The 12,201-nt window shown below is 34.6% G+C and overlaps 1 protein-coding gene across 1 annotated transcript in view; it reads left to right on the top strand.

Annotated features, from left to right (window-relative positions):
* The window catches only part of mRpS30 (mitochondrial ribosomal protein S30), a 77,295-nt gene extending 73,267 nt beyond the window's left edge, over positions 1 to 4,028 (top strand). The window contains exon 5 of the mRNA XM_090394571.1: positions 3,473 to 4,028. Within this exon, the coding sequence (XP_090250697.1) occupies positions 3,473 to 3,933 (461 nt within the window). The 3' untranslated portion in view covers positions 3,934 to 4,028. The remainder of the gene's footprint in view (positions 1 to 3,472) is intronic.
* Positions 4,029 to 12,201: the final 8,173 nt, after the last annotated feature.

Here is a 12,201-nt window from a genome sequence, read left to right as displayed (position 1 = left end):
GAGAAATAAGACTAAAAGAAACTTCAGTATCTTCTCTGCCACTTCATCCTTAACAGATATTCTAGGAACACTGTCCAATGAACAGGCTTTCCATCAAGATCACTGTGCTTTTCATGAGTCAAAATATCAGGGCAGCTTACAAACTTTAATTCATCAACATTGTTATTATCAAATAACAATGTATCTTTAAGTTGGTGGAGGGTATAGGATATTATGACAGTACTACATGAAAACATTACATCATTACTAACCTCCCATCAACAATATTCCTCCAAGTTAATCTGTTATCTTTCAAACTCTGATATTATCATATTTTATATTTCAGTTTTCTAAGGCACTTCTTTTTCCTATCAATCTACCTAGATTTTTGGTCTTTGTGCTGTTAACCTTTCACTCTCCCGTTCTGTTTAAGTGACCATAGCCTGAGATTAGATTACATTAGATTAGATTAGCCAAATGCTAACAATGTCAAGTATGTTCCTAGTTTTTTTTGTATGATACTGCCACTGATGCAATCTTTTCACTCCCTAATCTTTCTCAGAACAAGTCTCACATCTGTGGTCTCCAGTCTTTGAGTACCGTATTTACTTGAATATAATTCACAATTTTTTTCCCAAATTTAAAGTTAAAAAATCGTGGTGCAAGATATATATGGGGAATTTTGGAAACTTAAATTTTTAGGAAAAATTACATTGACATTTATAATTAAATTCTCAGTATTTATTATAATTTATAATTACTCATATTATTAAAATACAAACTGGTAGGCTATAATGTAAGTTTGTTTTGTAAATGGTCAGTAATAAATAAGTTTGTATTTTAATTATAAAACGACCAAATATGTTTTAGTTCAAATAATTTACTCACATTATTTATAAAATGAATGCATTTAAATTTTAATTAATACATTTTCAGTGGCTCACCTTCATCATGCAATATATTTGAATCTTTAGCATAATTAAATTAAAACAAAAAGTTTTTCATTATTGCTTTTTCCTTTTATCATTTCGGAATTATAAGATCACCATGATTTAAAAATACTGAAAATGGGTATGACTTACCAAAAATCTACTATTAGTTATGGCTACTTCCAGTTTCGCATATGATTGGTGCTGTATTAACAAAATATTGTGTAAATCAACAACAAAGGCAAGCCGACAATTGTTAAGTTGAAATGCTGATTCTATCTTGAACCAAATTCATAAATATCTGAAACTGCCATAACAACATTAACTGTCTATTTTTAAAATTTTAAAATTTTTTCGTATGCATAAAAAGTATGCAAAATATGAGAAACTTTTTAATTTCTTTTTTCATGAAGTAAAATCAGGGATGTGAGATATACACAAGGGCAAGTTATATTCAAGTAAATACGGTAAATGTTTTATTTCTGACCCAGCTCTCAGATCCATAAGTAAAAATTGGTTTAAACACTGTCTTGTATATAGCTAGTTTGGTGTTTTGACTAATTTCTCTCTCATTCCACACAAATTTATTCAGTTGACTTTCTGTGATGCCATTTTTGCTAATTCTGTTCCCTATTTCCACATTTAATTGGCCATCTTTGCTAAAAAGTTGCCTAAATAGCTGAAGTGTTTTCAGTGTTTCTGCCTTAATTTAATATATAAAATATTAAACAGAATTTAATATATGAAAGCTCTACATTTACATCAGATAATTTTAGTTTTAAAACAGCTATTCTCTTGGTCCCTTGTACATATTGCAGATAAAAAAAATTAAATGCTGAGCCTTCTTATATTTCCATGATTTCTGACTATTTTCTTAAATGTACAAAATGATCATATTTTCACTTAAAGTGTGAAAATATGATCCTTTTTTATTGATGAATTAAAGTGATATAGTCACTAAACCTACATGTCTCCATATTTGAACATTTTTGGTTGAATATCATCCACTTCTGCTGTATACCGATTGCAATAATTTGTCAAAGTAGTTACTCCAGATTATCCTTATCATCAACTTGAACATTTGTGATTCTTTTTTGATACTCTTACCTTCAATTTTAAGCATATTTTAATAGCCTCCAGAACATTTAGCTACCTCCCTGATATTTATCTTCTATATACTCTACCAATGTCTTCCCATGACTTTTAGCTACTTTTACAATAACAGCTTTCTTACATTTTTCCCTGTATTCTCTACAGTACTGACTTGTTTGATAGGAACTTTGTATATAATTTCTTCTTTCTTTCTTTTTTTTTTTTCTAGAATTGCCTTTCGATCAGATAGGCCTATTTTTCTACCCTTGTAGAGAACTTCACCTTTTCACCTTGCTCCCACCCACAAAAGGTTATTTGGAAACCTGTAGTACCTGTTCCATGGGGTGGGCTAAGTATTTTCTTTTCTATTTTTATAAATTTTATATATATATATATATATATATATATATATATTTTTTTTTTTTTTTTTTTTTTCATTTTATTTTTTACCTAGCCCAAAAAATCCTGTTCTAAACACCAAACGTGGAACTTTTTCAAGACACTTCAATATGCTTTCTTGCCTAAATTAATTATTTTTAAGCTCTTTCTCTATACTCAAATATACAATAATATTTATATGTTTGCATCTACAGTTTACATCTGAAAGCTGTTCAACTGATTGATGTTCCCAAATCATTTTCCTACTCTCCTGTTTAGGTGTCCAATAAGCACCAGCTTTCCTGTTTTATTTATGTCAACTGCTCTCTCTCTAAAAATTTCTGTATGTCTGCAGTATCTTAACTATTAACAAGTCTCATTTCTAAATGTGAAATTTATCTACATCATTCAGCTTGAAATTTTCTCCCATTCAAGAAGTTTATACTCATATTGAACATGATGGCTTCCTTTCTTTCCCTAATTATTGTTGTTTGAATAAAATTTTATAGTTATTATTTAGAAAAAATTGTTTCAATGTTCATCCCACTAACACCAGTTATGTTGACTTGTTAATTCTGTGATACCGCTTCTAGCTGTACCTTTTTACCTTTGATCCTATTTGCATTGATCATGCCCACTTCAGTTCAGTTGTTTTACTAGTAGCTAAAATAAATATTTATTCAATTTTTATTATTTTGCATCAATACAAAAAATCCACTGACACCACTAAATTAATCATATAATAATATGTGATTTTCATACTGTCCTGAGTAGTATCCCAAAAAATTTGAGATTTATATATATATATATATGCCCCACACATGAAAGGTGACAAAAACCTATAACAGATTAGTACTGTGTGTTGAGTATATGTTACTAATAATGAAATATTTGTTCTGTTTTTAACAGAACAAATATTTCATAGGAAAACATAAATTTCAGGAATTGTTGTTGTTCTAAGTATTTATTTTGATCCCCCCCCCCCAAGTTGGATTTTCATTTTTACTGATGATTTATATGATCAGTACCTTATTAGATTTAGCTTATTATATTATGTTGCCATCGATTAGTAATTTGACATTATCTCTTTACAGGCTTCACTCCATTCCATGAGCTAACTTATCCTCTGGTGACACAAACAGTAATTTCTGATGGAAAAGTATGGGTATTTTTTGCATATCAGCTAAATACTGTCTGTTTACATAGTGATGTGGATAATCATAATATTAACAATTTGTGTTGGACATCTGGGCATATGAATCTTTTTGAAAAGTTTGAAAATGGACAGTTGGTGGGATGGAATGATGATGTGTTTAAGACACTTCTTCGATTTCTTCTTTATGCTCCACAGCTGCAAGAAGGGATAGAAATGAAGCCTTATCTTGGAATTGATACTAGATCAGAAGAGGAAAAAAAGAAAACATTGGTGGATCTTAAATGGCGATATAGGAACCATCCTGATCCAAAAGCTTATCTTGAAGAGGTGCCACTTTGGCAATTAATATATAAAAGACACCCACTTGCTCCAATTTCTCCTCTTGTCAAACTTCAGTGAACATTTGAAATGTGCTTCCTGTAAATGCCTACTTACTACTTTCATTTCATAAAACAGATAAAATAAATTCATATTGAATTATCAAAAATGAGAAATCCAGAAATCATGAGTTCTTTAAAATTAGTAGTCACACTAATCTTACATATAATTTGTAGATGTGTAAGATTTTAGTGGAGTTGATTACATTTGAATTTTTAGTAAGAAACTCATTTGACACCAATTGCTAATTAGTAATGAATAAAATTGAACATTAAAAAAAGTTTGGGAGAAGGTAAATATAGTGAGACAAAAATTTGCAGCTCACTGCATTTCCAAAACTGAAATGCAGTCTGAGTATAGTTAATATAGAAAAATATCATAAAAGTATATTTTTTTTTGTAATAAAACCATAAGTAAGTAAAATTTTTGAAATGCTTGCTTCAAAAAAATAAATATAAAAAATAATAATAATTTATATATATATATGTGTGTGTATAACTTGGTTTTAATCCTATTTCCCCAAGCTCTCTATATCACCTTGAATAACTATTATCTTCCCAACTTTGCATCATGAGCAAACAACTGAATATCTCCCTTCAAATTATTTTCTATATCATTTATGTAGAAATTAAACAGCAGTGATTCAAGCACCCTGTAGCATACCACTAGTCACCTGCCTTCTCCTGGATTCTGCTTCTTCATATAGTGCTTTTTGACATCTGTCCATGAACCACCCTTTTATCCGTATCACCAGTTTCACATCCCCCATTTGTTGTAGTTTGTGTAATAGAGTTCCATGTGGTATCCTGTCAAATGCCTTTGCAAAATCCAGCAGTATAATCATATAGCCATTCCCTTTATCCAACTTAGTTGCCCCACTTTCGTAAAAAGTTAATAGATTATTAAGGTATGATATATCCTTCACAAAGTTATGCTGCTCCTCATAAAGTATCTTATTCTTATTCATCCATTTCTGAATTTTCTTTTTGACAAACTTTACAGTACTTTTACCCCTACTCCTGAAATACTGATTGGTCTATAATTTTGCTACCACAGACATATACTGAAGAGAAAAAACATTATGACCAGTGTGTGTGTGTCTTCATGCAAATCGGAGCAACTGCAGAGAAACAAAGTGCAGCATCGGATGTTATTTGGTCAGAGCATTTCCGAGATGGCAAGGCTTGTGAGATGCTCATAGTCATCCATGGTAAGTACCTTCAAAAAGTGGTCCGAGGAGGGAAGAACCACAAATGACCAGCAAGGTGTGGACCAACCACAGCTAATCGATGCTCAAGGTGAGTGAAGGCTATCTCAGATGGTATGAGCCAACAGGAAGGTTACTGTGGCACAACTTCACCAGTAATTTGAATGCTGGTGACGAGTGTGATGTGCCACAATGCAGAGTACATTGAACACTGCTGAAAATGGGATTGCATAGCTGCAGACCACTCTGAGTACCCATGCTAATCTAGAATCACTGTTGAAAGTGTCTCATAATGGAACACGAGCATCGAAACTGGACTGTGTACAAGTGGAAGAAGGTTGTCTTGTCTGATGAATCTCATTTCCTCTTGCACCATGTGGACATCCAGATATGTGTGCATTGCTTACCTGAGGAAGTGTTGGCACCAAGATGCACCTTGGGACGAAAACAAGCCAGTTGAGTCAGTTTAATGCTTTGGGCAATGTTCTGCTCGGAAATCCTGGGTCCAGGCATTCATGTGCAGGATACTATGGCATCTACCACTTACCTAAACATCATTGAAGACCAGGTACATCCATTCATAGCCACAGTATTCTCCTTTGGTTGTGCCTTCTTTCAGTAGATTAATGTGCCTTGATACACTGACCAGATTGTGCAAGAATGGTTTGTAGAACATGATGCAGACTTCCAAGTAATGCCCTTGGCTCCAAATTCCCCAGGCATCAATTCATTCGAGCATCTGTGGTTTGTGTTGGAATAGCGCATCTGCTCTGCGGCAGCTCAGTCACATAACTTACAAGAGTTAAAGGATTTGCTGGTTACATTTTTACCAGATACCACAAGAAACCTTTAGAAATCTTGTAGCATTGACGGCACATGGAGGACCAACATCATGTTAGGTAGGTTGTCATAATGTTTTGGCTCTTTGGTGTAGATCCTCCTTTATGCAGAGGAATTATTTTGCCCTCCTTCCACTCTCTTGGAACTTTTCCAGAGTTGAGACTTCAATTAAACAGCCTAGTCAAAGGCATCGGCAGTTCTCCTGCACATTCTCTTAAAATGCGAGCTAATATTCCATCCAGTTCCACAGCTGCTGTATTTGCATTCAAATTCTGCAATATCCTAAATACCTCCAATCCATCAACCTCTGTTCTTACATCAGTACCTGTTACCTCTGTTACTGTAGCATAACAGTATGCTCACCTGGATGGTGTAACCATGTAAAATAGTCACTCAGTAGCTCAACAATTTCATCTGCCTCTGTTTTCTTTCTACCATCAGCACCTATTAATGTTATCCTTCCATAATCATGCTTCCTCCAACTTGCCACATGGAAAAGAAGTGTTTGTATTTCCTTTCACCTGATTTCTTCTCATAATCTGATTTTGGCTTCTTTACATACTGGTCACCTTTCTCCTTATATACCATCCACAACATATTCTTTTTTTTTCCCAACACTTGCTTGATGGTTCTACTCATCCATCTAACTACTACTACTAGATTTACCTCCTAACCCTTCATATACAGAGTGCCTTTATGCCTTAGTACTACTTCAAGTTGTTCTCTTAAGTGTATCATAATCACCTGCCTTATAGTTCCACATATAAGGAACTCCAGTTTATTAACTGGAGCTTTCATGTTTTGCTACCTCCCAAGTCAAGATCACATGATCACTTTCCCCAGTTGGAGGAACTTTGTACAACCTTATATTATGTATAAGGTTGTACAAAGTTATAGTATAACTATGTACAACCTTAGTTATACATAGGCTTTCTGACCCTATTACAAATCCAACATTCTCATAACTCCTAAGTCCCATCTGTCACATTCAGTTTGAAGTAATTTTCTCTCAGTAAGGGTACAAATTTCATTTTCTTATTGCCATATGTTCTTCCCTCCTTCCAATGTACACTGCTTGGAAAGAAGTTAACAGACATCATAGTGTGAGGAACAAATAACCATGGAGCCCACCTTAAAAAATGTACGACCTCCTTTCACTGTGATCATTGCAGCAGTCCTATGGGGCTTACTTTTCCCACACACACACACACATATGATGGGAATTTTGGACCATTGCTTATCTTTCCACTGCATTATGAATCGACAATGTTCACCAAATATCCTCAAACCTGAATGAATTAAAATTGCAATAACACACACAAGAAACAATAAGTGGAAGAAATGAAGTATAAAGTCCCATGAGGGGAATCCTCTATGGGTGCTCTTGGCTAGTTGTAGATGTTGGGTGGGAGGCCTAAGAATTAGTTTTTTAAATTAATACACCAATATTTATTAAGATTAGGCTGTCTTTTAATTCTGTTACTGATTCTAAAAAGAGTCAAGTTTGTATCTGCTGTGATGGAGCATGGTGTTTTTCTTCCGTTATTCTGTGCAAGGTATCCAAGGTATGTTCTGCTAGACCTTGCTGACCATAATTACTGTGGCACTATTTTTTGTGTTCTTCTAGGCAGATGTTAGCAAATCTCCCAGTTTGATTATAATATGATAAGTTGCAAGAACAAAGAACCTTGTAAACACCTAGGGAGAGAGAGAGAGACAGGACAAAGAGGATCCTTAGTAGAGCAAAGAAGAAAAGCCAGTTTCAAATGAGGTTTGAAAGCAGTGTGGAGATTATATTTTTTGAAAATTATGGCTATTTTTTCTGAAGTGCCCCAGATATTAGGGAATAGTGATGGCATTACTTATAGTCTTTATCTTGAGAGGGGATGTGAGGAGGTGACAATGACTGTGCAAAGGTATGTCCAGCCTAAGGAGTGCTATATGTTCTGTGAAGTTATTATAGCTCAGGTTCCTTAAAAGTCACCATAACTTGAGTCATTTGCAGAGATATCTCATATTGTTGGTTTTATTATGTGTAGGTCACATTGGTTCAACACAACAAAAGGTAAGTAGGTCATCCACTTTTTACATATACTGATATTTGGTACTTATGTAGAGTTACCTTTATTGGTGTTGAGAATAAATATGCCATTACAAAGATTGTTCTGAAGTTCCAATGACTGATAAATATTGCTGTGGAGCACTTTGGTGTTAAGCAAAATAGCAGTTGGCTGAATATATGAATTGAGACCACTTAGTCTCTAGGTAGCTATTCTGAGGCCTCTCTCAGCACTGGCAACGATGTTCGCTTTAGGGATATTTTTGGAAGATAAATCAAAATTTGAAACCTTGAAAAGAAGACTATTCAACTTTAGAATAGTCATTTGAGGAGGGGGGGGGGGGTTATATATGGTATATAGGCATCTGTTGAAGTTAATTGACTACCTTTTATTGTTTCTGCATCATATCAGAATGATCAGTTTATTAAGAAACAGGGTATGCATTTTCGGCACCTCAGTAACATATGCTGCTGCTTAAGAGAAATTTCCATTTTGGAGAAAATATTAAGGATGTAGAAGGAAACAATGCACAAACCGGATTTGCTTTCCACTCTACAAATACAGTGCATTGTTTTCTCTGGCATACACCAAACAGACATATTTTGCATATAACAGTTACATCTGGAAGTTTAAGGAGACATTAGAAATTATTCATTTGCCTATGCAGTGCAACAAGAACCAAATCCTTACTCTCAACCATATTTAATCCTCACTCATTAGACATCTGTTTTATTACATTAGTAATTACATTTATAAGTCATCATCTGTGAAAGCATGCCAGAGTATAGATAAAAATAATTAACTTATTACAGTTAATTATTTTCATCTATTAATTACAGTTTTTTTATTTATTTTATAGTTGGTGATCTTAATTTAAGTATGAAGATGAGCCAGTTGATCTCACACAGAGAAGGCAGTCTTTTTTTCTTCTGACAAACTCCAGTCCTTCCTCCCCTTTTCCATACACACACACACACACACACTTTTCTGAACATTCAAATTCAAATTGACTAAAAACACATTAACAGGCAGAATGTGCTTACTTCAGGAGCTTTGCTGCCTTAGCATTTAATGGAGGGGGGGGGGGGGGTCCTTATAGAAACTAAGGCATTTCATCCTGCAAACTGACCAGAAGAAGGTTATTCAGGGGCATCATTGTGCTTGCCTCCTTAACACGTTCGCTGCCAACTACGAGTATGCTCGTAGTTGGTAAACCAGCTACAAGTATACTCGTATGATGCTTACCGCCGGCGGGCATCATTGTGATTACTGTGCTGACCTTGAAGAAGTGAAAATGCTTGGTTTGTGGAGCTAGCATCAAAACTGTGTATTCTCATAGATGGTATATGCTCTGCACAAGCCAACTACGAGTATACTCGTATGACGCTTACCATCGGCAACGAGATTACTGTACTGACCTTGAAGAAGTGAAATTGCTCGGCATACAGTAACAGACTATACCGAAGTAGCATGGCAGCGAACGTGGATGTTTCAATCATTAACTTTAATAACCAACTAAATAAGCTTCTGTGATTAGTTAATCTTAATTATTTCAGTTTGTATGGTGTATATGCTCTTGATAAGTAAAAAAAAAGAACCGGCATGGCATTGGTATCTTTCAAAAAAAAAAATAATAAAGTACAAAAAAAATAAAATACAATGAAAATTGCATTTGTGCAGTGAATGAACAAAAACTGCAGAATCTAGTCTCTCAGACAACAATATTAAATGAGGAATTCAATTCAGGATGTCACTGTGGGTGGGTCCTCGGTGGGTTTCTATATACTAGCATTAGTATATAGAAACTTTAGTATTCCTAAGGGAATACTAAAGTTTCTATATACTAATGCTAGAAGCATCAGGAATAACAACATTGGTTTTATGTAACTTGCCAAAAATTACAGGCATTGGTAAGACTTCATTAACAGCAAATGACTTAGTTACAGGAATAAAATGTCATGGAGTTAGTATTTTCAGGCAAGAAAGAGTAAATTAGGGTATTGTTGATGATAGCAGATTTTTTTGAAAGATGCCATGCCAGGTTCTGTTTTTACTTATCAAGAGCATATACACCATACAAACTGAAATAGCAGATGAATTGCAGCCAACAAGGGTAGGAGTCAGTCAGGCAGATGACAACTCTTTTGAGTCAATCTGGGGTGAGATTGAGAGCAATAGGACAAAATATCATTGGTACTATAGGGTGGAGGTGCCAGGGATGATATAGAAGAGATGCATCAGCAGATTAGTACTATGGATGCAAACCAAGTAATTATTATTGGGGCCTCGACTTCCGAGACAGATTAGGAGGAAAGATCGCAAAGCAGGAAGGAAATGGAATTTATACACTTAATGAGACAAAATTACTTGAAGCAGAATGTGACAGATGGGACTCCATGGGGGGGGGGGGGTTAAATTTTGAAAAATTTAAATATAACAAGTTAAATTTTACTAAATGCAATATGTTAAATACTATTAACCCCATGAAAATGAGTTGCAGTGTGTTGCAGAATTTGTGTGTCTAAAGCAGCGTATTGCCGAAATTTAAAAAATACAATATAAAATAGCAGAATTTTATATATATTTATTTATTTTTATTTTTTACGTTTTTCGCCCGTGTCGGGTGCCTCTTTCACCATGCCGTTGTTACGGCACTGCACTGTATACCCAAAGTCAGGAGGGTAAATCTGGTGGGAGTTAGATGGATGTGTACTTTCATTAAGCATGAGCTACAAAAAAAAAGAAAATGTTGTTGAGGGTATATAAGGAGAAAGGTGACTGGCTAACTCATGAACAGTACAAGGAACAGCCAAGAAAGGTGACCAGCATGGTAAAGGAAGGCAAAATCAGATTATGAGAAGAAATTAGCCTAACAGGTAAAAGGAAATCTCAAAGAGTTTTTTCTTCATTGTGTCACAAGTAGGTGAAAGAATAACTATGGAAGTATAAATTTAATTAGGCAGATGGTAGATGCAGACGAAATTGTTGTGTTACTGAGCAAGGGCATATCATCCATGTGAAGATTATTGTTATGGTAAGGGTGATGAGGACTGATGTGAGAACAAAAGTTGAAGAATTTGAAGTACTTTGGATATTGCAGTATCTGAAAGCAAACATAGCTGTGGGATTGGATGGGATATCAACTCTCATTTTAAAAGAATGTGCAGGGATTGCTTTTTACCAGGCTATTTAATTTCAGTCTCAGCTCTGGAAAAGTCCCAAAGTGGTGGAAGGAGAGCAAAATAATTCCTCTGCATAAAGGAAGATTGAAGTCTCTGGTAGCAAATTATAGACCAATCAGGATTTCAGGAATGATGGTAAAAGTAATGGAAAAGTACAAAAAAGAGAATTCAGGAATGGGTGAATAAGAATATGATACTCTGAGTGGCATCCTGGCTTTGTAAAGGATAGACATGACTTAGTAATCTATTAAGTTTTTATAATAGGAGGATAACTTAGTTGGAAAAAAGGAATGGCTATATGATGATACTGCTGGATTTTGCAATGGAATTTGACAGGATACCACATGGAACTCTGTTTCACAAACTGCAACAAATGGGGTTGGATATGAAACTGGCGATATATGGATAAAAGGATTGTTCATGGACAGATACCAGAAAGTAATACATGGAGGAGCAGAATCTTGTGCTTGATCTACTGCTGTGTAATTTGTACATAAATGATATAGGAAATGATTTGAAAGGAGATATTCAGTTGTTTGCTGAAGATGCAAAGTTGGATAGGATAACAGTTATTTAAAATGATGTATAGAACTTGGAGGATGATTCGAATAGGTTGACATTATTATGGGCAAAACATAATGGAAGTTAATTTAATGGGGAAAAATGTAAAGTTACGAGGGTGGTCTGAAAAGTTCTCGGCCTAACAATGAAAAAAAAAATGGGTTTATAATTTCAAAATTATTATTATTTTTCAATATAATCTCCCTTAAGACTAATACATTTATTCCCACGATGCTCCAGCACCATTATCTTGTCATTCTCAGTAAGATCTACAAAATACCCCTCTACAGCTGTAATCACCTCTTGATTCGAAGAAAAACGCTGACCAGTGAGGAAGAGTTTTAGTTTTGGGAAGAAATAGAAGTCAGAGGGAGCCAAACCTTGGGAATAGGGTAGATGTTCCAACAATTCATAGTGCAGATCCCTTAATTTTCCCATT

This window comes from Typopeltis vanoorti, chromosome 6, assembly GCF_054136105.1.
Source record: "Typopeltis vanoorti isolate ZY-2024b chromosome 6, IOZ_Tvanoo_1.0, whole genome shotgun sequence".
NCBI lineage: Eukaryota > Metazoa > Arthropoda > Arachnida > Uropygi > Thelyphonidae > Typopeltis > Typopeltis vanoorti.
This window is presented reverse-complemented; position numbering and strand designations above follow the sequence as displayed.